General features: G+C 45.7%; 1 protein-coding gene across 2 annotated transcripts; it reads right to left on the minus strand.

Moving 5' to 3' along the window:
- Positions 1-396: 396 nt before the first annotated feature.
- Positions 397-22,021, minus strand: DNASE1L3 (deoxyribonuclease 1 like 3). 2 transcript variants are annotated; one of them, XM_049640807.1, is made up of 8 exons: positions 21,716-22,021; positions 14,260-14,348; positions 10,734-10,832; positions 9,796-9,908; positions 6,985-7,097; positions 4,205-4,362; positions 932-1,028; positions 397-629 (listed from the first exon to the last, which is right to left on the minus strand). In XM_049640807.1, the coding sequence occupies exons 1-8, from the start codon at positions 21,854-21,856 to the stop codon at positions 516-518; spliced, it is 924 nt and encodes a 307-aa protein (XP_049496764.1). In that variant the 5' UTR covers positions 21,857-22,021; the 3' UTR covers positions 397-515. The 2 variants fall into 2 exon arrangements, with proteins under 2 accessions (XP_049496764.1, XP_049496763.1); XM_049640806.1 differs by having other exon boundaries at positions 10,734-10,841.
- Positions 22,022-22,784: the final 763 nt, after the last annotated feature.

Genomic DNA, 22,784 nt, shown 5'->3' on the forward strand with positions numbered 1-22,784 from the left:
CTCTCCAGATGGTGGTGGGAGCCCCCGCAGGGTATCGAAGCAGGGCTGGGAATGCAAGTGGGCTGTGGTTAGAATGGAATTTCAAAGGATGGCACTGGTGGTTACTGGGCTTGCTGAGTTGGAGGACAATTTGGAGGCAGGGAGGCCAGGTGGGATGGCCTTCATTCTTCATCCCCCTGAGACATGATCACCATCCTGACCTCGAACGGGAGGGAACAGATTCCTCAAACAGATAATTGCCCAAATCCTAAGGTACAGTTGGGGCCTTGGCCTTTCTCGGGACTGTCCTTTTGGACTGCAAAAGACTCCAGTTTCCTTTTAGGTAAGTCAGGGGAGGTAGGAGCCCAAGAAGGGTAAGAGAAGACTGTCCTCCCAATTTGACTCAAGTCATATTAAAGTTGAAAAATGAAAGCAGTTGGACCAGACTTGTTTCCTGAGTGCAGGCAGAAGTTCATACCTGTTAAAGCTGTTTTATTTAGAAGCAAGAAATGGTTAATAAAATGGCATTCTTGTATCTAGGAGCGACGGGTCTTTTTCTTCCTTGGAGAGATAGATTTTTTGTTGGTGGCAAAGACCCTTGAAGATTGTAGTTTAAATTCAACTGGAAAGTGGTCGCTGACATCCAAGGCCTATAAAGAGAAAAAGGAGATAAATTTGGGGATTAGGAGACTCTCATTTTAGTGCTGAACAAATTCAGGTTCAAAGTGGGAAGACAAAAGGCCTAAAGTCACCCAACAGAACACACACTGGTGAGCATCATCCCTGGACCAGCTCAATCAGAAATTGAGACAGGTCTTCAAGTCACAGAATCATGGGCTTTGAGACTCAAGGTCCAATGGCCCAGTGTTGTGTCTCCAGTGGTGGCCTCAAAGGGTGACACCAACTCATCTTCCCAGGACAGTGGCACAGAAAGACAAGAGGGCAGCTGTACCTCCTCTTTGGTCAACCCATAAGCTTTCTGGAAGTCAAAGGTTCTGTTTGATCCATGAACAACAAAGCTGATGATCTCTTGTCCTCGAAGCACGATCCTGGAGGAGGGGAGGGAAGACAGTCACATTAATCCACCTTGTTGATTTCTGAGACCAACCAAATTTCCTGTTTGACATCTGGAATGGACTGAGCAGCCTGGCTCTTCCGAGTGATGTTCAAAGTGCAGACCTGGTGACCCTTAGGACAATGCCTCAGACTGGGAAATGGGACCAAGCCCTGCCGTGGCCCCATGGGCTCCAAAACAGTGTTTCCCTGTGTGGGCAGTTAGCCCTGATGGTGGAGGAGAAGATTATAAATGATACGTGGACACCACACCAAGTCAAGTACCGATGACTTGCATAGTGAGAATATTTTTCCCTTCACAGTTATTTTTCACTTTTCTTGATTTGATTATAGAGAAAGGTACCGGCTTATCTTTAATAACCCCCTAAGCTCCCATTTTGACCAAGACAGAGCAGGCTGGAGTCAGCAAGCATTCTGCAAGCGAGAGAACTAAGGCAGAATTTAACATGGTTTGATTTTCACAGGGCTTATTTTTAGCTATTTTCAATTTACAACAAAGGATATTGTTTCTCACCTTAACATGAAATTTCCTTTAAAAATTAATTTATTTCATTAGAAATGAATGGACTTAAAGACAAATACAGACAAAAACCATAGTATGGTTGCTTTGGGGTGATAACAAACACCGGGAACATGGTAGCTAAATGAGTCTGGGAAACATGGACTCTAACGTATCCCAGGTGGAGTGATGAGTCGGGGTCTGCATGGCTCCAACCCACTGACTGAACAAGGACAAGGTGAGTCACACTGCCAGTTCATGCCTCTCCACCAAGCTTTCCCTGAGTCCGACCTGTGACTTGGTTTCCTGTGTTTGCTACCATACCACCGGGGTTAACTTTGAATTCAGTCCCCAAGTGAACTCTTCACCTTCGGCCGGAGATTTCTTAGAGCCATCCTTCAGACCCAGAGAGTAGAGAGCAACATCGTTAAGACCCCCATTTCTGACTCCTCTATATGTGTGCAGGCCGTTGAAGTCTTTCCCGAGGCGTGGCACAGGCCAGCTCTTGACATCTTTTGTCTTGACACCTCATGGGAGGTGTTCAATAAATATCTGAACACGGAACGGAGACTGGAATTGAGACCATTTCATTTTACTCTCCTTGTCAGAAATTTATATGCCTTTTTAAAAAACCCTAAAAGATATACGCTTGTACGGAAAACATAGAAAATTCAGAGCAGCAAAATGAGAAATTAAAAAAAAAAAAAAGCACATGTAATCCTGCCATCCTTTGGCATATATGTGTATAAAACTGAGGTTCTTTCAGTAAACATCTTTTTTTAACCTGTCCCCCCACCCCACCCAATCTTACGTGAACATCTTTCCCTGTGATTCACTGTTCTCTGCTTCATTATTTTCAATCACCTCCCTCTTGTTGGTCAGGGGTGCAGAAGGTTCTTGACCTGCCCACGGTCAATGCACAACTGCATGTGAGTAGGCAGGTGGGTGAACAGGCTAGTGGGTGAGTGGCCTACTCCAACCAGCTTTGTTGGCAAGTGGTCAAAGTGAGAGAGAGGAGGCAGGCACCTGCGAGCTCGGCCTCTTGTAACCCTCCTGCCTTGATTCCGCTTTCCCCAGTGCTAGGGCTGTTTCCACTCTTGAGAGCTGGAGCAGTGACTTCTGCAAAGGACACACCAGCCCTGAAAGCTCCGAGAGGAACAAAGGAGGTCACGGATGGAAATGAAAGCCAGACCTCAAAACTAGAGAAGTGAGAACAGCTGTCTTCTGGCAGAAGCCGTCTCCTGCTTCCTCGGAGGCAGGCTGAACTCTGGGAACTGCGGTCACAGCGGATTTCCCAGCCTGCGGTCTCTGCTGTGGGTGGGGAGATCATGAACATGCACACAATTCAAGTGCCTTCCCCACCTCTCAGTTTAAGAAACAAAAGTGAGAGCTGATTGAAATTCCCCAGGGAGATGTTACAACTGTGAGAGAATGTTATCATTTACTTTTTTTTTTTTTTCACTCCATCTCTACACCCAGTATGGGGCTTGAACTCACACCCCAGGATCAAGAGCCGAGTGCTCTACTCACTGAGCCAACCGGGAGCCCCGAGAATGCTATTATTTACAGGTATGTGTTTGCATTTAGGAATATGTAACAGAAGTTTTTTTTTAATTTCTTTTTTAACATTTTATTTATTTTTGAGAGACTGAGCACAAGCAGGGGAGGGGCAGAGAAAAGACAGAGACAGAATCTGAAGCAGGCTCCAGGCTCCGAGCTGTTAGTACAGAGCCTGATGCAGGGCTCGAACCCACAAACTGTGAGATCATGACCTGAACCCACGAACCTGTGAGATCATGACCTGAACCAAAGTCAGAGGGTTAACTGACTGAGCCACCCAGGCACCCCTGTAGCAAAAGTTTTAAAAAAGTAAGTACGCTGGGTGCCTGGGTGACTCAGTAGGTTAAGCCTCTGACTTTGACTCATGATCTCACAGCTCGTAAGTTTGAGCCTCGCTCCAGGTGAGCCCTGCTGCTCTCTCTCTCTCTCCCTCTCCTTCTCTCACTTGTACCCTCTCTCTCAAAAAAAAAAAAAAAAAAAGTAAATACCTTTTTACTTACTCGTCTCATTTTTAGTTTTACCCTGAGGAATTCATAAATATATGCACAAAGTACATGTATAGAATGTTCACTTCAGCAGTGTTTCTACCAGGAAACTCTTGGTAATAACCTAAGCCCAATGACAGGGGATTTGAGTGAATGCATTGTGGTATGTCTTTGTGATGAAATAATTAACAGCCGGTGAATGTATGGAACGCTTACCATATGCCAGGCATTGTGTGAGAAGACATATACTACTTCATCTAATCCTCATCGTGGCTCCATGAATGAGGCATGACTGCAATCTCCATTTTACAGATGAGGAAGCAAAGACACAGACATATGCACAGATACATGAAATGGTAGAGGCAGAATTTGAATCCAGACCTGTCTCACACCAAAGCCTGCACTAGCCACAGTTAACCTGCAATGCTCAGGGCTCCCGGACACGGCCATGCAGTTTGCACACTGCACAAGTACCCAATGGCCGGGCCTGAAGTCTAACTGACTCAGCGCTGCAAGCCAGGTTCTTCCTCCGCCCAGAGCAAGGCACCTTTCCTGATGCATACCAAGCACTGGATGGGCTAGCTGGAGTCAGGCAGGTGCCTCCTACCTGTCATATGCACAGTTGGTGCTCTCCTTGACTGTGGTGTCCTCTTGGTCCCCTATCAGCCAAACAAACCCGGGGTCAGTCCTCAAGCGGATGTTCTTCCAGGCCTTCTTGGGCACATAGCTACAGCCGGCATTGAAGTCACCCATGAAAATGAAATTCTGAAAGACGTTATTTGGAACCGTCACCTTGTATGTATTATTGCCAATGCTTTTGTTCAGAACTGCTAGCAATGGCCCCACCTCCCATACTCAGCAAACAACGGGGTCTGTTATGGCTAAATTGTACCCTCCCCCCACCCCTACAAATTCGTATATTGAAGTCCTAACACACGATACCTTAGAATGTGACTGTATCTGGAGAAAGGCCTTCAAAGAGGTGACTAAGGTAAAATGAGGTTATAGGGGTGGCCCCTAATCCAATATGGCCGGTGTCCTCATAAAAAGAGATTGGGACACAGAGAGACATGGACGGAAGACCGTGGACAGAAGCCTCAGGAGAAACCAAGCCTGTTGACACCTTGACCTTAGACATCCAGCTTCTAGGGCTGTGAGGGTATACATTTCTGTTGTTTAAGTCACCCAGTCTTTGGCTGCACTTGGCAAAGTAATACAAGGTCTTTTTCTTTCTTTTTTTTTTTTTTAGAGTTTAAAACTGAGTCACAGTTTTGATGAGTATTTGTCAGGGGAGAACGTACAAGGGAAGGTGTTCTCACTGGGAAGGAGGATGTTTGCTGTGGCCCTTCCCTCCTGTTCTTAGTCATTGTGTCCCTCTAATTCAGCTTGCGGAGTTAGGTGGGGATCAAAGAATCCAGCTCATTTATCTCCCTCAAATCTCTCTGGCTCAAACTACTGTAGAGGATAAACATATGGATGTACCAACGCCTTTTGTTTCCGAGCAGGACAGATGAATTTGGGTGGCTAATTTGACACCTTTGGCACCCTGCTTTTCTGTCCTATTGTTTGGAAGTTGGGAACTCACTCCTGTGGAAATTCTGTCTACTGAGGAAGTAGGAAGAGCCTGAAAGGAAGGAGGTGACAGAGTGAGTTGTCCACCCCTGCCCCGAGGCCACCAGCAGAACCTCCTGTCTTAGAAGTGTTTTTCCCTTCAGAGCTCTTGGAACAGGATTTTAATATTCCTCAATCCAGAGGAAGCGTCAGGTTTCCTTGCCAGTGCTGTTGTTTGGGGCTGTTGCTGACTTTAGAGTTTTCTTCAAAAACATTTTATTTTGACCTCAGAGACCATGGTTTTCCCTGAGATTGATGGGCGCGGCCGAGGTCAGAATGTCATCCTTAACCCGAGTGACCACCAGCTCCTATTGTTATAGGCATGATTTGCTGAGCATGTACCGCCTGTCAGGCCAAGCATTAAATGTTTCATAAAGTTTAAATTAAATCTCACAATAAACACTAGAAGGTAGAAGGGAAACAGGATAGAGGGATAAAGTGACAAGTTCTAGGCCACTCAACTTATGGGCTCAAGTGGTAAAGTCAAGAATTAAATCCTGATCTGTCTCACTGAAGGGCCCTCAGCACAAGACGGCCTTCTTGTTCACTCTTGTGCCACCGATGTCTCCCTAGTGCCTGACATGTAATGGATGCTCAGTAAATTCTTGTTGTGTGAATGAATGAATTCAGAATTTTAGGAATGGATGAGTCTTTCTCTTGTCTTGCTTTTTACAAATAAGCAATGAATTACACACTGGTGCTCTCCATGTCCTAGCTCTGTGTCCACACTTTCCTTGACTCATTTTGCAGTTTGAACAGTGGAACTGAGGAGGGGGGAAGGGGAGGTCACTGGAATCACATCCCAAAAGGAGGAAAGAGGAATGAGGAAGAGCCCTCTGGAACACTTCCATATTTGCCAAGAGCTTTCACAGGCCCTCATAGCCACAGCGGGTGACATCCCCGTTTTCCAGATGAGGCCGAGACGGATGGTGGATGTATTCCCTTTCTGTGAGAATAGCACCCCTTGATTATTTGGGAAACTACTTTCCTCCTTCACCCCAGTCTGTGAGATTGGGCTGAAGCTCACACTGATTTAACAAATCAGAGCTTCTTAACCAGAGCTGATCGCAGTGGTTGGTTCAGAGATGGATGAATGACCCAATCAGGGCCAACGGGACCCAATCCTGAGAAACTTATTGTATTGTGACACAGAAAATCTGTCTCAGACCACTGGGTCTGGAAGCTGCTGGTGGCCATCTTCCCTTCCCAAGGGTGGAGCCCACCCAGAGGAAAGGAAGGCAAAGAGATGGAAAGAAACAGACAAGCCAAGCCCTGATTACTTTGTCTGAGCCCTGGATCCAGCTATGCCTGAACTACTTCTGGACATTTTAGTCACATAAACCAATAAATTGCTCTTCCTTTCATGAACCAATTTGAGAGTCATCACCTGCAGTGAAGGACTCTTGATCCCTCTGTGTCTCACTGTTCTCATTGCAGAGTGAGAATGAGAAAGGTAGTTACTTCATGGAGTTATTGGGAGGATTAAATCAACCTGTGCATGTTCAGCCTCAGTGTGGCCTGGCAATAGCTATTCACCCAGTGATTTTGGGCAGCCATTATTAGGGGAGCAGTGTACGAATTGCTGAGACCCACGTGGACAGTACCCAGGCAAATTTAGCAAGAAGGGTATTTAAGGCAGAGGTGAGGCTCTAAAATAGTGGGGGTCTGCACAGGTCCTGCCCCACCCCCCACCCTCCTGGGGAGTCCCTCATCCCTCCCCAGAACCACATTCTGCCTCTGCTAGACAGGAATTCAACAGACACAGAGGGTCATCACCTCCGCCTTCCAGCGACGTTTCATATCCGTGTAGACATCAGCCAGCTCATCAATCTCTTTAACGGAGGTCTCAGGGGTGGTGTGCAGGGGGACAATCACGAAGTCTTTGACAACTGAGGAACAGGAAAGAGGCAGAGGTCACACACTTCCCTGAACAGAGGAAGGTTCCATGAACACTGCTGAAGGGAAACAGACTGTCCCCCTAGAAGGCCCAGCCTGCATTGTCTGGGTCCCCTCATTTCTAGAGGGTCCAACCGGTGGCTGAGATATGACTGTTCTTAGGACGATTAGGCCGGCATTTTCAGTACATGAAAGCCTCTTTTCTCCCACTCACCTGCAGAGCTAAGAGAAAGCCAGTAGACAGTACTGCTTGCTGGTATTGTGGGTGTTTTTATTTTCTCATTTTTTGAAAAATTATATTCTCTACTTTTTAAAAACTAATAAGTCAAGCCTGTTTGGCTTTTGTACTAAAGAATAAACTTTTTTCTAATTAAAAAAAAAAAAAAAGGAGGCTTGTTAGTTTATGCTTCTTTTGTAATCAGGAAAAAAAAAAAACCCAAACATTATTTAAAAAAGAAAGTGGCCTTTTGTGAAATATCTGAAAACCTCCCCCCACCAGGAGGGACAGAGGGAGCCTTGGAACTGAGCCTCGCCCACCTGGCAATGGAGCTGTTGTGCTCTGAATGCCTCTTCCCCCAGCTTTCCCTCGTCCTGTGCCTGGGTCCCCAGGCCTACTCGGGAGCTAGGGGCTGTTGGGAATCACTGCTCAGGTCACACAATGGAAAGTCAGGACTCAGAGCCTGCAGCCTGTCTCCAGGACCCTGCACTTACCCACCAGCCTTATTTCTCACTCTTCTCAGGCCTCCACTCCACCCCCCATCCTCTCTCTGGTCTCCCTACACATCCCAACTCCTTTCCACCTCTGAGCTTACTGGCACCTCCCCTCAGAATGGCCCTTTCCCCAGTCTTCTGTGACTGGCTTCTTCAGGTCACAACCCAATGTCACCTAAATTGGGTTGGTCCCTCACCCCACTATGGAATGCACCCTGCTTTTATTTCCTTCGTGCCCTGAGATTACTTGCTGTGCTTCTGAGTTTGGCCCACTGGAACCTGAGTTCTGTCTTGCTCACCCTCTTGGCTCCAGCACCTAGCACAGCACCTGGCACATGGGAGATGCTCAAAACTGTTGATTGAATACATGAATGAATGAATGAGTAAATGAATAAAAGGGAAAAAAGATAGATGAATGGCTAACTCTATCTTTAATCTCAAATACAGGGGACATAATGTTTCCTTGTACAAGATAGAAAATTCCAAACAGGAGGGCGCCTGGGTGGCTCAGTCGGTTAAGCATCCAACTCTTGGTCTCAGCTCAGGCCATGATCTCATGGTTTGTGAGTTCAAGCCCTGCGTTGGGCTCTGCGCTGCCAGCACAGAGCAGAGCCTGCTTGGGATTCTGTCTCTAGGTCTCTCTGCCTTCCCCATCCATGCCCCTCCCCCTCGCTCTCTCAAAATAAATAAATTAAAAAAAACTCTAAACAGGGCATGGCTGAAGTGCCATCCTAGGGGAGGAGAGATAGAGAAGGGTGAAAAGGTGGAGGCCCAAGACAAACAGGTTTGTTTAGCAATGTTTAGCTGTGTGTAGCTGAAGACTCTCTCGGAGAAGAAATAATCACTTGGGGCGGGGGGCAGGGTGCTCTCCAAACACTGCTCTGGTCAGCTAAGTGTGAATTGTGTGCACGATGAAGCTATTACACATGCTCTCTGACGTGCATTTCTGTCCTAAATAGCCCCCAGATCCTTCTCTTCTTCTACTGGAAATTCCTCCACCTTTCTTCCATGTTGGTTTTCCTGAAGTACTAATTAGCCAGGGTGGGAATAGTTAACTTCATCGTTCAGGGTGTTTATATTTGTGTAGTATAAATTTGGGGGTACATGCTCACATACATTTATTTATTTGGTCATTATCTGTCTTGCCTACTACAACATAACTTCACTAGGGCAGGGGTTTTGTCTGCCTTGGTCAGTGCCTGGAACAGACCATGGCACGTAGTAGGTCCTGAAAAGATATTGGATTCTATATAGCTTCAATCTGCAAATCAAATTAATTCTTGACTTTCCATTTCAAGATGCACTGTGGTTAAGAGTATGTGCTCCCAAGATAGTGGCTTGGGTTACAGCCCTGCTCATTCATGTCAAGAGCTGCTGGGTGACCTTGGACAAGTGACTCCACCTATTCGAACCTTGGCTTCTTCAAATGTAAAAGTGGAGACAATCCTAGGTCTTAACCTGCAGGGTGTTGCAAGGTTGCAGGAACCTGGCACTAATCAGGGATCAATACTTGTTAGTGGCTTATATAAGTGTAGTTGTTGTCAAAGTTAAGGGAGCAATCATTTGGATTTCCCCTCTGTACCCAGTCCTTGGAGGACTTTGCCATGTCATTACTAGAGGCAGAGGGAGACTTTAGTTTGGGGTTCATTTCTGCTGGCCACCACTGCGATTTTTCAGAACGAAGCTATGCTTGACTGCAACTCAAGAATTGCAGTAAATAATTTCCATCAGCCTAACTGCTCCAACAAGAGTGGAGTTACCACTGACTTCAGGTGCATTCTAAGGGAGGAGGTCTTGGCATTCTGAGAAGCCAGGCTGCATCCCTAACACTGAAGTATCAGACGTTCTCAATGGCCATCTCAAGTCTGATGCCTCCCTAACAATGCTGCATAAACCCTGGGACCCCCGCTCACATCTGGGGCTATTGTCCATTCATGGGATCACAGGGAGGTTATTCACAACTGGCGCCTTGGGTCTCACCGGTGTAGCGTGACTGGAACCAGACCACAAAGGGTTCCCTGGAAAATACATCTGTGTCTCCAGCCTGATAGTCATGGTAGAGGTAGCGTTTCTTCACAGACAGTAGCTTTTCCCTAGGGGAGAAAAAATAGGAAGCACTTCCAGCTGAGTCAGTTGACGTCTTCATTCAAGAAGCAGAGACATGGCTTCATTAGCCCCCCAGGCAGGCTCTTGCCCTGCAAGAGATCTTACAGCCGAGAACAAGTCTCCATCTACTCTTCTCCATGGCCAGGACCCTTTGAAAGCTGGAGATCTGAGCAGTACCACTTATCTGGGGCACCACAAGTTAATGTTCAGATTTAGAACAAATTACTGAAGGAAGAAGACAAAACTCTGAAGTTTCAGAGACAGCCATGCTGGGCAACTCAGGTTTCCATCCCTGGGCCAGGACTTGATGAGGGAGGATAAAGAACTCCTGACCCTCCTGACCAGGCAGTCACTGACTCAACCAACAAATTAGGTGTTAGGAAGCTGCTTGTACTCTTTAGTTTGAAGAGGTAACGCTTTGCTTCAGAGTCAATTTGACAGCAATTATTTTGATCAATATTGAGAACTGGTTAGAGGTCAACATTTGGTTTTTTTTTTTTAATTTTTTTTCAACGTTTTTTATTTATTTTTGGGACAGAGAGAGACAGAGCATGAACGGGGGAGGGGCAGAGAGAGAGGGAGACACAGAATCGGAAACAGGCTCCAGGCTCCGAGCCATCAGCCCAGAGCCTGACGCGGGGCTCGAACTCACAGACCGCGAGATCGTGACCTGGCTGAAGTCGGACGCTTAACCGACTGCGCCACCCAGGCGCCCCAACATTTGGTTTTGAAGAAAAGATAAGCATTTTGATTCAATTCACAGTCATCATTTATAAGTGAACCACATTCCAGGAAGCATAGGCTATACTCACTTGTAGAGAAAGGCATACTGCTCTTTATATGTGTTTCTTCCAAGGCGAGAGCTAATCACATAGTTGTACATTATGCCTTTTCTTGAATTTCTTGAATTTCTTGAATTTCTAAAATGCAGAGATTTTACATTATGCATCTTAAAAAATAAACATCCCCCTATTGCATGTTCCCCTATCTTCACTCTGTATCCATATCACCAATGGCATCATGGAGAAGGGTTACCGTTCATCATAACCTTGGGGTCTAATAAGAAGGGCCACCATTGACTGGGAATGTGACATCTTCCAGGATCTTGACAGCCATTAACTCTTACCCTTAGAAGATGGGTACTGTTGTTACCCACCTTGTATAGTTTGCAAGTGCAGAGCTGGGATTTGAACTCAGATCCTACATACTCCAAATCCACACCCTTTGCCCTGCACCTGTGGGACATTATTGAGACCATAGAAGCTTCAGGCCAGAATCTGCTCCATATCTCACTCTGGCTCATGGCTGGGGCTGACCTCATACTTCCTGGTGGAGGAAACCTTATCAGGTCACCCTGTCCATGCACTACTGCTGAACATTTATCTTATGCAGAATTCCTAGTAACGTTTTCATTGGACATTCACTCCTGCTCTGAAAACCCTCAAGCATTTTCTCACAAGTCCTAGAACTATGATTTCAGACCAGCTATTGTTTATGTTCTGGGGGCTGGCGATACAAATGTGAAGTCCCATTACCTCTACCCCTCATTTACACCAGGGAAACTTGACTCTCCATGTGTTTGCCAAACCTGCTGATAACTCACCCTGGGCAGTGCCTGGCACGGTCTAACCCATTTGCCCACAGAAAGATCTAGGGCATGTCTAAGCTATAGCATATTCTCAGGTTTAGTAGCAGAAGGAGCATTTAGGGCCCAACCTAGGCCCTACAGAAATTCCTAGGACTTTAGGTACATATTCTTTTTTTTTTTTTTTTAAGTTTATCTATCTTAAGAGAGAGAGAATCCTAAGTAGGCTCCTCAGTGTCAGTGCAGAGCCCAACGTGGGGCTTGATCCCACGAACCATGAGATCATGACCTGAACCGAAATCAAGAGTCAGACATTTCACCAACTGAACCATCAAGGTGCCACTAGATACATATTCTAAGGCAGGTCTGGCTACTGGGGCCTGAGGAATGTGGACGTTGGATTCCACTGGGCTTCCAGTTTGGGAAAGTTGACCTTGTTCTGAATCTAGCCTACCAAATTTTGGGTTGGCAAAATTCTTGCCGTGACTCAGCTGGGAGGTGACTAAGGCTCCTGTTGGCTTACGAGGGATAAGGGGACAAACAGGCCTGCTTCTGCCTGGAGTCAGTGGCATGGTCTAGGGGGGCTGGGACAACTGAGGGAGGCCAGTTGGGGTGGGAAGACTCAATCCAGGCTGGCTGTGGGGAGGGGCATAGAGCCCCTGTCCCCTCGTACTTCTGAAAACTGACCAGAGTCCCTCTAAGGAAAGCTCAGGAGGTTCAGAATAGAGCACCAGCTTTGGAGTCAGAAATGACCCAGGTTCAAAGGTAAGCTCCACGATTTACTGGCTGGGTGAACTTGGGCAAGTCCCTTCTCTCTGTTCCTCAGTTCCCTCAGCTATAAGGGAAACAGTAATAGTACCCACCCCACAAAGCTGTTGTGGGAGTGAATGAAATAGCACACGTAAATTGATTAACTGGATGCCTGGCATGTAGTTAGGGCACCGATGGCAGCTGTTACATGCGGCCCTTGGGACCATCATTTGTCATCATAATTTGCTTCCTTTTACTAGTAATAGACACCACCAGCCCTGACTGGTCACTGCTACAGACCAGGCACAGCCCAAACACTTATATGCAGGATTTAATCAGCACCACATTCCGGGAAGATGGGTTCCATTACCAGTCCCATTTTATACACAGGGAAAATGAGGTGCAAAGAGGGTGAGTAACTTGCCCGAAGTCATAGCAGAGTCAAAATCCAAACACAAGTGGTCTGAGTTGAGTGTAGGCGCCTGACCCTTGCACTAAACTCCCTTTTCCATCATCAAAGATCAGATCTGGAAAGAGAAGAGCTGCTGAGGCTGAATGGAGAAGCTCAGCCCAACTCCATATTTCCAGATGAGAAAATGAGCCCCGGAGAAGGGGGAACCAGCCCAGGGGACCCTCTGTGTGAAGGAGAGTGTCCAAGATTTCCTCCCAGGCTGAATGAGGCTGGATTGACCATTCATTTATTTAAAAAATAATAATAATAACAGGGGTACCAGGGTGGCTCAGTTGGTTAAGTGTCCAACTTTGGTTCAAGTCGTGATCTCACAGTTTGTAGGTTCGAGCCCCGTGTCAGGCTCTGTGCTAACAGCTCAGAGCTTGGAGCCTGCTTCGGATTCTGTGTCTCCCTCTCTCTCTGCCCCTGCCCTGCTTGCACTCTGTCTCTGTCTCTCAAAAAGTGAATAAACATTAACAAAATATTAAAAAAAAATAAAAATTTTAAGTTTATTTATTTATTTTGGGAGAGAGAGAGAGTGCACAGGAGGGGCAGAGAGAGAGGGAGAGAGACAGAGATTCCCAAGCAGGCTTTGCACTGTGACAGTGTGGAACCCAATGCGGGGCTGACACTCACAAACCGGGAGATCATGGTCTAAGCCGAAATCAAGAGTCAGTTGCCCAACCAATTGAGCCACCCCAGTGCCCCTTGAATATGCCTTTTTAACTCACATTGGGATGATTTTCAGGTGGGTGGGTTTGCTGATTATTCTTTGAGAAAGAATATAAATCACAAATATAATCCAACGTAATTTAAAAATGTTTGAGGACATTATCTTTTGGGTTTTTTTTTTTTTGAAGTTGTAAAATCAGGCTTTTTGTAAGCTATTCAAATCATATAGAAATATATAAAATAAAAAGTAAATATCCTGCATTTCTTCACTGACTGCCTCCACAATGGTCCTCCAATCACACCCACTCCCCTGGCCCAGAAGTAACCACTATTAATGGTTTGGGCACATTCTTCCAGTCTTTCCTCTAGGCTCATGCAAACTCAAACACATGCTTATTCATGTATAGTGTAATGTGATTACTAAAATGGGCTACTCTACCTAAGGTTCTGAACCTGCTGTTTTCAATATACTGCAGCCATCTTTCCATGCTGGAATATTTAGCTCTAAGCTATTCTGTAGTGATCATGATTTTTAACGGCTACATCATATTCCAGGCTGCGGGCATACCATAGCTTCATATTTGCACTCAACCTTTTTTTTATAACAGTAGTTCTAAGCTCAGCCCCTTGTCTCTTTTGTTTCTCTCTCTGTCCTGGCTCCTCATTTGTTCCCTCTATTTTACTTTATCATATTAAAACTAGCTGGTTGAAAGTTCTCAGGACTTTGGCTAATGGAGTTGGAAGTGTGGGCAGTGTTGGTCATGTGACTTGGTAGTCAGGGTGAGTGCTGGCTTTCACCCTTGGTTCAATTCCTGAGGCTTTTCAGGTGTCCTTGCAGTTGACCTTGAGTCTGCAGAGGGTCCAGGAGCCCCGTCTTTACCCATTTAGTCTGTCCATCAGCATGGGACAGATAATGTTGTTGCTGTCCTTGATTTCCATCAGGAGTATGATATCACAACGTTTGATGACCTGTGAAGACAGAATTCCCAGGTGTTTCAGGCCATTTACTGCAAGTAATAAAATCTTTTATTGGACACTTACTATGTTTTAGGTATAGGATTGGTGCTTTGTTAAAGTAATGAATTTTATCACTGAAATAAGTGAAGAACTTTGTGAGGCAGGTCGTATTTTGATGTCTATTTTATTTGATTAAAAAATTTATTTTTAGGGGTGCCTGGGTGGCTCAGTCGGTTAAGCATCCAACTTTGGCTCAGGTTGTGATCTCACGGTTCGTGAGTTCAAGCCCTGAGTTGGGCTCTGTGCTGACAGCTCAGAGCCTGGAGCCTGCTTCTGATTCTGTGTCTCCCTCTCTCTCTGCCCCTCTCCTGTTCATGTTCTGTCTCTCTCTGTCTCAAAAATAAAATAAAACATTAAAAATAATTTATTTTTAAGTAATCTCTACACCCAACGTGGGGATCGAACTCACCACTGACTGAGCCACCCAGGAGCCCCCCACACACACACACCTTTTAATGTTTATTTCTTTTCAGTTATGTCCGTTTTAAAGATGAGGAGCCTGGGGCTCCAGGAAAACCGAGTAAACTATCCAAAGTCACTCAGCTAGAAAATGGCCAAGGCAGAATGCAAATCTAGGCAATCTGAATCCAGAGCCTATGATCACATGTCCTATATCTTGTTTTTTTTTTTTTGCTTGAATAATCACCATAATAATAATAATAATAAATATTTCTTAAGCTCTTAGTACGTGAGAGGTGCCAGTATGGATATGGGTCTCCCCAGTTCACCTGGCAACAAAATAATAATAATAAAAATTACAAGGGCTAACATTTATTGTGAGCCTACCATAAGCCTCACCAACACTGTGAGAGAACTATGATTATTGGCTCACTAACCTCAGGAGAAAACCAGGCTCAGAGTGTTTGAGTGAAAAGTTTGAAGTCACACAGCCAGTATAGATGGTAGAGTCAGGATTTGAATTCGGGTTCTTGTGACTACAAAGCCTACCATGCTGTTAAAACATCAGGGAGAGCTGGGTCCTGCTACCGAGCCACCTTGCTGATTTAGTCACTGGTCTCTGTCAGACCTTTCTGGAAGGCACTTTAAAGTATGTATCAAAAGTCTTGGAGTATGTACTTACTCTTTGGCCTAGTTTTCCCCCTTTGAGGAAGGTCTTCTATTATAAAGAAATATCTACTACTTCTCTGCACCTCAGTTTCTTCATCTATAAATTGGAATGATGACAGTTATTCCCTCACAAGGTTGCTGGAGGATTAAATGGGTCCTTAGAACAGTGCTAGGCATTTGGAGCCACACATGAAATTATTATCGCTATTATTATTACTTGTACAGATCAAAGAGGAAGAGGCATTGCAATAGCACAACAAAAACTTGGAAACAACCTAAGTATCCCCAAATAGAAAAGCATTAAATGCAAGATGTTGTAAACATGGCATAGGACATTATGTAGCATTAAAAGTCATGTTTTAAAAGAATATTAACAACATGTGAAATACTTCCAATATAAAAGCAGAATACAAAACTGGTGATACAGGGCAGTCTCCATGCTGCAAAACAGATGCAGTTTTTAATTTTTTTTTAACATTTATTTATTTTTGAGAGACAGAGAGAGACACAGTGTGAACAGGGGAGGGGCAGAGAGAGAGGGAGACACAGAATCCGAAGGCAGCTCACAGCTGACAGCTGTGAACACATGTTCAAGTCCACGAACCATGAGATCATGACCTGAACTGAAGTTAGACGCTTAACCAACTGAGCCACCCAGGCACCCCCAGATGCAGTTTTATGTATTTATTTTTGCATAGAAAAATGCCCATAAAATGCCCTAAATGCCAATAGCTCTTATCTTCAAGTGATAGGGTAACAGCTGATATTTTTTTTCTTCTTTATATGCTTCTATATGTTCAAAGTAGTCCACAATGACCATTTTTAACTTAATAAAATTAAGTTAGAAATTAAAATTTTTTTAACTTAAAAAATGATACCTTTCTAATTTTAAAAAATTAAAGTGTTATTAAAAAAAGGAAACTGCTTGAAGATAAAGTAATTATGGGAGAGGAGATGATGGCCAATATTTATTAAGATATGACAGATGATGGGGCGCCTGGGTGGCTCAGTGGGTTAAGTGTCTGACTCTTGATTTCGGCTCAGGTCATGATCTCACAGCTCATGGGACTGAGCCCTGCTTCAAGCTCCACACTGAGCTACTCCACACCAAGCATGGAGCCTGCTTGGGATTCTCTTTCTCTGCCCCGCCCCCCAAGGGCCCCCTCGCTCATGCTCTCTATCCCTCTCTCTCTGCCCCGCCCCTGCACCCGCACTCTCTCTTTCTCAAAAAAAAAAAAAAAAAAAGTGACAGGTGAGAGTCTATTTTTTTTTTTTTAATTTTTTTTTTCAACGTTTATTTATTTTTGGGACAGAGAGAGACAGAGCATGAACGGGGGAGGGACAGAGAGAGAGGGAGACACAGAATCGGAAACAGGCTCCAGGCTCTGAGCCATCAGCCCAGAGCCTGACGCGGGGCTCGAACTCACGGACCGTGAGATCGTGACCTGGCTGAAGGCGGACGCTTAACCGACTGCACCACCCAGGCGCCCCAGGTGAGAGTCTATTTAACATAAGTTAAATAAATTGTCTTACATAAAGTGCCTCATGTGGTGCCTGGCTTTATAAGTGTTAGCTCTTGTCATCAACTCATTAAATTTTTATAATAGTCCTTGGATGTTGGCCATCTTGTTATCCCCATAGTATAATTGAGGACTCTGCCTCAGTGCAGTTAAGTAATGCGAACACCCTGTGAATGTGAATAATGGGATCATCCACTGCAGAGCCCTGCTTGACCACTATGTTCAACAACGGAGGAGATCCCCACATCCCCTGATTGCTCCTCCTCGGAGACCAAGGTCCCTTTTGAATGTAACCCATTGCCGCGGGACAAAAATGGGCCAGAGTTCAGACTCCCTTTTCTGAGCAGAAGGGTTGAGCTTTTATTTTTTCGTTTTGTTTTGTTTTGTTTCTGAGAGAGAGAGAGAGAGCACAAGTGTGTGCTTGAGTGGGGGTGAGGGACAGAGAGAGGGAGAGAGAGAGAATCCCAAGCAGGCTCCATGCCTAGCTTGGAGCCCGATCCCTTAACTCTGGGATCATGACCTGAGCCGAAATCAAGAGTTGGATACTCAAACAACTGAGCCACCCAGGCGCCCCTGAAGGGTTGAGCTTTTAGATTCCCTGTTTACAACCCTTTTGCCTCAATAACAAACGCTCTGGAGCCCCACATCTCCTTGATCTTGGCTCAGGTTATGATCTCGAGGTTTGTGAGATTGAGCCCCGCATCAGAGTTTACTGACAGCAGAGAGCCTGCTTGGGATTCTCTCCCTCTCTTTACTCCTCTCTCTCAAGATAAATAAACTTAAAACAATAATTTTGTTATAATTTTCTAATTATAAAAATAATGTTGCTTATTGTAGAAAATTTGGAAAATGTAGAAGACTATAAAAAATCACCTGATGACCTGTAAAGCCACCACTCAGACACTTCTCATGTGATTTCTATACTTACACATATTTACAAAATGGCATCAGAATAACTAGCCCGTTAGTTGAAAATATAGGCATCGAATCAAATGGCCTTGGATTCATGTCTTGACTCTATCGCTCACCAGCTGTGTGATCTTGAGCAAGTCACGAATGTTCCTTGAACCGCCAGATTCCTTATCTGTAAACTGGGACAGTACCCTCCTTATGGGGTTGCCATAGAGATTAAAGGACATGATGGAAATAATACATTCAGTCTAGTCCCTGGCACAGAAAAGACGCTTGGCAAACAGTGGCAATATTTATTACACGGTTTGGGTCTTTTTTTTTTTTTTTTTTTAAATCTCACATGACACTGTGAGCATTTTCCTCAGTTTTCAAATCCACCACTGATGCGTGTTTTCTCTGCCCCAATTTCAGGCCGGGAAAAATAGATCCCCCCGGGCTCCATCTCCTCAGAATGAGGCTCCAAAGATGAGGGCCCCCAGAAGGCCCTCCCAAACCTGAAACTCAAGATGTTCCTGAGGCTGCTGTTCACAGAGGGAGGGAGTAGGGATTGAGCATGGCCAGTAGTGAGGGGCTCCCAGCAAGTGGTGTGGTGAGTGGGGCTGGGGGGAAGGGAAGGGACACTCTGGAGAACTCTATGAACACTCTGGGGCCAGAGAAGCCTATTAAACCTTTTTTTGTGCCTCTGAACAGGGAGCAACCAGCATGGTGGGGAAAGAGCCCAGAGAGGGTCAGTTAGGCCTGGGTCCAAGCCCTTGTTCTTTTGCTCACTTGCTCCATGACGCCCAGGACAATGTACTCCTCCTCTCTGAATTCCAGTTGTCTCGTCTACAAAATGCAACCAGCGGGGCTGTGAGGCTGAACTTGGATACTGCGTGTGAAGGACCCGGCATACAGTAAGCAATCCTGAAATCATAATTATCACGTGCTGTGGAAGACAATGCCTCCCATGTCCACCATCTTATCCCCAGTGCGTGCCTCAGAGCAGCTGGCACGTGGTCTACCTTCACCGAGCGTTCGTGGGCTGAACAGACTTCGCTCGTTAAGAACACAAACTGAAGAAGCAGACAGAAGCAGGCAGGGTTTGGCATCTGGAAAACTGCCCATGGTGCCAGCCAGCAAACCCAAGATGATGACGGCAGGCCTCCCTCACTCTCCAGCCTCCCTGATGAAGGTCATAATGACAACAGCGTGATGAAACTGGGCTCGTCTCTGAAGTGATAAATCCAGTATGGAAGAGTGGAAAACGCACCTCCACGAATATGGTTGGGTCATATGTTTGGACTTGATCCTTCCTCTTAACAGCTATGGAATCCTGGGTAAGTCACTTCTTTCTGAGTCTCTGTTTTCTGGATTACAAAGTGCGGGCAATGCCACTTATGTCATAATAAGAATATAACATTCCTGGGAATACCTAGGTGGTTCAGTCAGTTAAGAATCTGACTTCAGCTCAGGTCATGAGCTCATGGTTCATGGGTTCAAGCCCCACGTTGGGCTCTGTGCTGACAGCTCAGAGCCTGGAACCTGCTTCAGATTTTGTGTCTCCCTCTGTCTCTGCCCCTCCCCTGATTGTGCTGTCTCTCTCTCAAAAATAAATGAATAAACATAAACATTAAAAAAAAAAAGGATATAAAATTCCTGGCCTATAGTAGGTACTTAGACATTAGCCCCTGTAAATATTACTTTCCTGAATGCCTGGGTTTGGGTTTTATTGTTTGTGCTCTCAATGGCTCTGGAGGTATTTGGGGATGACCTCTGATTACAGGATGGTCTTGCAACAATGGGGGAAAGTAAGGAGTCCTTGACAAAGACTTTTCCCATGCTTGGCGTTTGGTGTGATGGGCTGTCCATCCGTCAGCCCTGTAGGACACAGCCGCTCAGGGGAGGTGCTGAGCCCCCAATAATGGAATAATAAGCCCCCAATAATGGAATCACCAAGGAACAAAAGATAGTCTTTTGTTCTCTTAAGACTCTGATGACATTGCCTGGATAGAATAAGTGAGGAAGGTAATGGGAACACAGTCGGTACCCGGGTTCCACGGGCCCTTGTGTGAGGAAGCAGGGAAAATAGTTTCCTCGTATGTCAAAGTTTCCTGTTGAGCCAGGGAGTCTCGGCTCCCACAGGCTTGGCACGGCTCTTCTGGCTGAACAACAATCTCTGGAAGGCATTGGGTGCTGTCCAAAGGGCAGGGCCAACCAGGGAGAGGACCATGTAAGTAAGAGCAGAGCATGCCAGTCCTTGCTCTAATCCACTTTGTGTATTAATGCCAACAGTGGCAGCTCTGTGTGAGATCACCTGCCCACTCACGGGCTCTACCTTGATTTCTCTAGGCCAACTGGTGCTACAGGTTGTGTAAGGCCCACTTTCAGAAAGGCCCAGGGGCTCAGCGAGGAGAAGGGAATTCCCGGGCTTGCTCACACAGCTGCCTGGTGGGATCTGACCCCAGAGCTCCTGGTGTTCCCACCATACCCTGGTGCCTCCAGGGGTTTCTAAGGTGATAATACCCAGACAGAGCCCTGGGAAAGGTTTCAGCTCCCAGCATCATCAAAAATAAATTAACCTGTAGGGTAAAGAGAGTCAAGCAACTCTAAAGAAATGTGAGCAGCATCTCCAGACATTGGTCATAATACCCACAGGAAGTCTTTTATATATATATATATATATATATGTGTGTGTGTGTGTGTGTGTGTGTGTGTATGTATGTATGTATATATATGTATATATGCATATATATGTATATATATGTGTGTGTATACATATGTATGTACACACATATATATATACACATATATGTAAATTTTTTAATGGTCTATTTATTTATTTTTGGAAGAGAGAGAGAACACAAGCAGGGGAGGGGCAGAGAGAGAGGGAGACACAGAATCCGAAGCAGGCTCCAGGCTCAGTGCAGAGCCCGACAGAGGGCTTGAACCCACAAACCATGAGATCATGACCTGAGCCAAAGTCAGACACTTAACTGGCTGAGCCACCCAGGCACCCTGTGCAAGGGAAGTCTTATCTAAGTGGAGAGAAAGATAAGAATTGATAGTTGGGAAAAGGTTGATGAGGTGGGCAGTGAAGAAGGAAGAAGAGAGGGGTGTAGAGAGAAAGAAAGAAAGAAAAAAAGAAGAAAGAAAGAAAGAAAGAAAGAAAGAAAGAAAGATGGAGGGAGAAGGAAGGAAAGAAATAAAGGGAGGAGAGTAAGAAAGAAAGAAAGAGAAAGAAAGAAAGAAAAAGAGAAAGAAAAGAGAAAAACGAAAAGCAACAAAACAGAATGAAAAAAAAAAAGAAAGAAAGAAAGAAAAGAAGAGAGAAAAGAGTTAGCAAAAAAAATCTGTGCTGCATTGATGGGTAAAAAGACCAGGCTGGGCTGGCCTCCCAGCTCCCCTCCACCTACCCACCCACCACCTATATGAGGTCACTTCACCTTTTGTTGTTCATCTCTTCGTGGGGATAAAAATCCTCCTTTTTAAGGGTGATGAAAAGAAATCACATATTTGCAGTGCCTGACAGGGGCGTTCAGTAACCGGGAGCCAGATACTGTTTTAGGGGCTTCACACGTGCCAACTCAAGCATTCCCCAAAACCGTCCTACAGGGAGGTACTGGCATTACCCTCACGTTCAGATGATGACATGAAGCCCAGAGAGGTGATGTGGTTACTGGAATTACTGCTGCCATTATTGTGACAAAATGCCAAGGCGGCTGCTACCTTCACCCCAGCGACTAACTTGAGTGGAACATCTCCTGAGTCTCTTAAAGTCTGAACGCATCAGAGAGGGCGCGAGGGGGGTCCAGCGCTCTTTCCGACAGGAAAAGGTCTCACCTTCACGATGACATCCATGGCATTCTTGTTTTCCTTCTTGGCTTCCCCAAAGGACCTCACATTAAAGGAGCAGAGCCTCAGGGCCAGGGCACTGCCGGTGGAAAGGAGGAGAAGCAGGAGGAAGGTGGGCGGCTGAGGCATCCTGATGTTCCTCTGGCTTCAGAGAGAGGGCAGCGGTGTCTGGTGTGTGGGCTCTAGGCCACTACTTCAGGCTCAGCTGACTTATAAAGCCTGCAGATAACAGGAATTACTGGATTCCTTGTTGCTACTTTCACTTCTCTGAGGAACTGAAGATCATGGGTTTCATTCCCCAAGGAAATGGAGAAAAGGGGCTAGTCTTTGAGGAGCCCCTGTTTTTGTCACTCTGGTGAGGAAATCGGCCTGCGTAATTTGGGCACCATCCTCCGCAAAGTCACTCATATCCCAACCGGGAGCCAGCTGTGACATCCGGTCATCCGTCCTGTGGTGGCATGCCATCTGCCTTCTTTCCCTGAGAATTGATAATTCGGAAGCCATCTACCCCGGAGGGCAGCTGGGGTGCAGGAGCCTTCTGTGAGGGGGCAGTGAAGCAGGGGCTGGAGGGAAATCCTGCCAGGCTTTCTGTCCTCACTGGGATTTGGCAGCCAGCTGTCCCTGGACACACCCAGGCTCCAACTCTCTAATCGCCCCGATGGGCGTTGTTAAGGTCAAGTCTAGTTTGAGTTACATAATTTTTTAAGGCAGTTTTACTGTATACAGTTTAATACACCGCATGCTAGCAGTGTGTTCCCAAGAACAGCAACTACTAGCCTGCTAGAACGGGTCAGGAAAATGTGCTTGGACTTTAAGGATGAAGAGCCAGTTAAAGCCCCTAGAAAGATCCACAATTCAACCAGATATTGCTTTAATGTTTGTAAGAGCTGTATGACCCAGGAAAGGAAGGCTTTGTAAGAGCTGTAGGATTTTGACCTAAGTAAAATGAGTTTTGGAGATGTGGGCACGGAGACAGAAGATCTGAAATGCAAAATCCAATCAAGTTGTAAGCCCCGGTGAGCTTTGCAGACTTGGGCAAGGAAAATTCTTCTGTGAA

Source organism: Panthera uncia, chromosome A2 (genome assembly GCF_023721935.1).
Source record: "Panthera uncia isolate 11264 chromosome A2, Puncia_PCG_1.0, whole genome shotgun sequence".
In the NCBI taxonomy this organism is placed as follows: Eukaryota; Metazoa; Chordata; class Mammalia; order Carnivora; family Felidae; genus Panthera; species Panthera uncia.

Bases quoted from the DNA above. Each gene is read 5' to 3' on its own strand.
- DNASE1L3 (XM_049640806.1), bottom strand. From the start codon at position 21,856: ATGCCTCAGCCGCCCACCTTCCTCCTGCTTCTCCTCCTTTCCACCGGC. The intron at 14,349-21,715 runs GTGAGACCTTTT...CTGTCTTCACAG, and splicing joins CCATGGATGTCATCGTGAAG to GTCATCAAACGTTGTGATAT. The intron at 4,363-6,984 runs GTGATGACCCTC...AACGTCTTTCAG, and splicing joins AACGTCGCTGGAAGGCGGAG to AATTTCATTTTCATGGGTGA.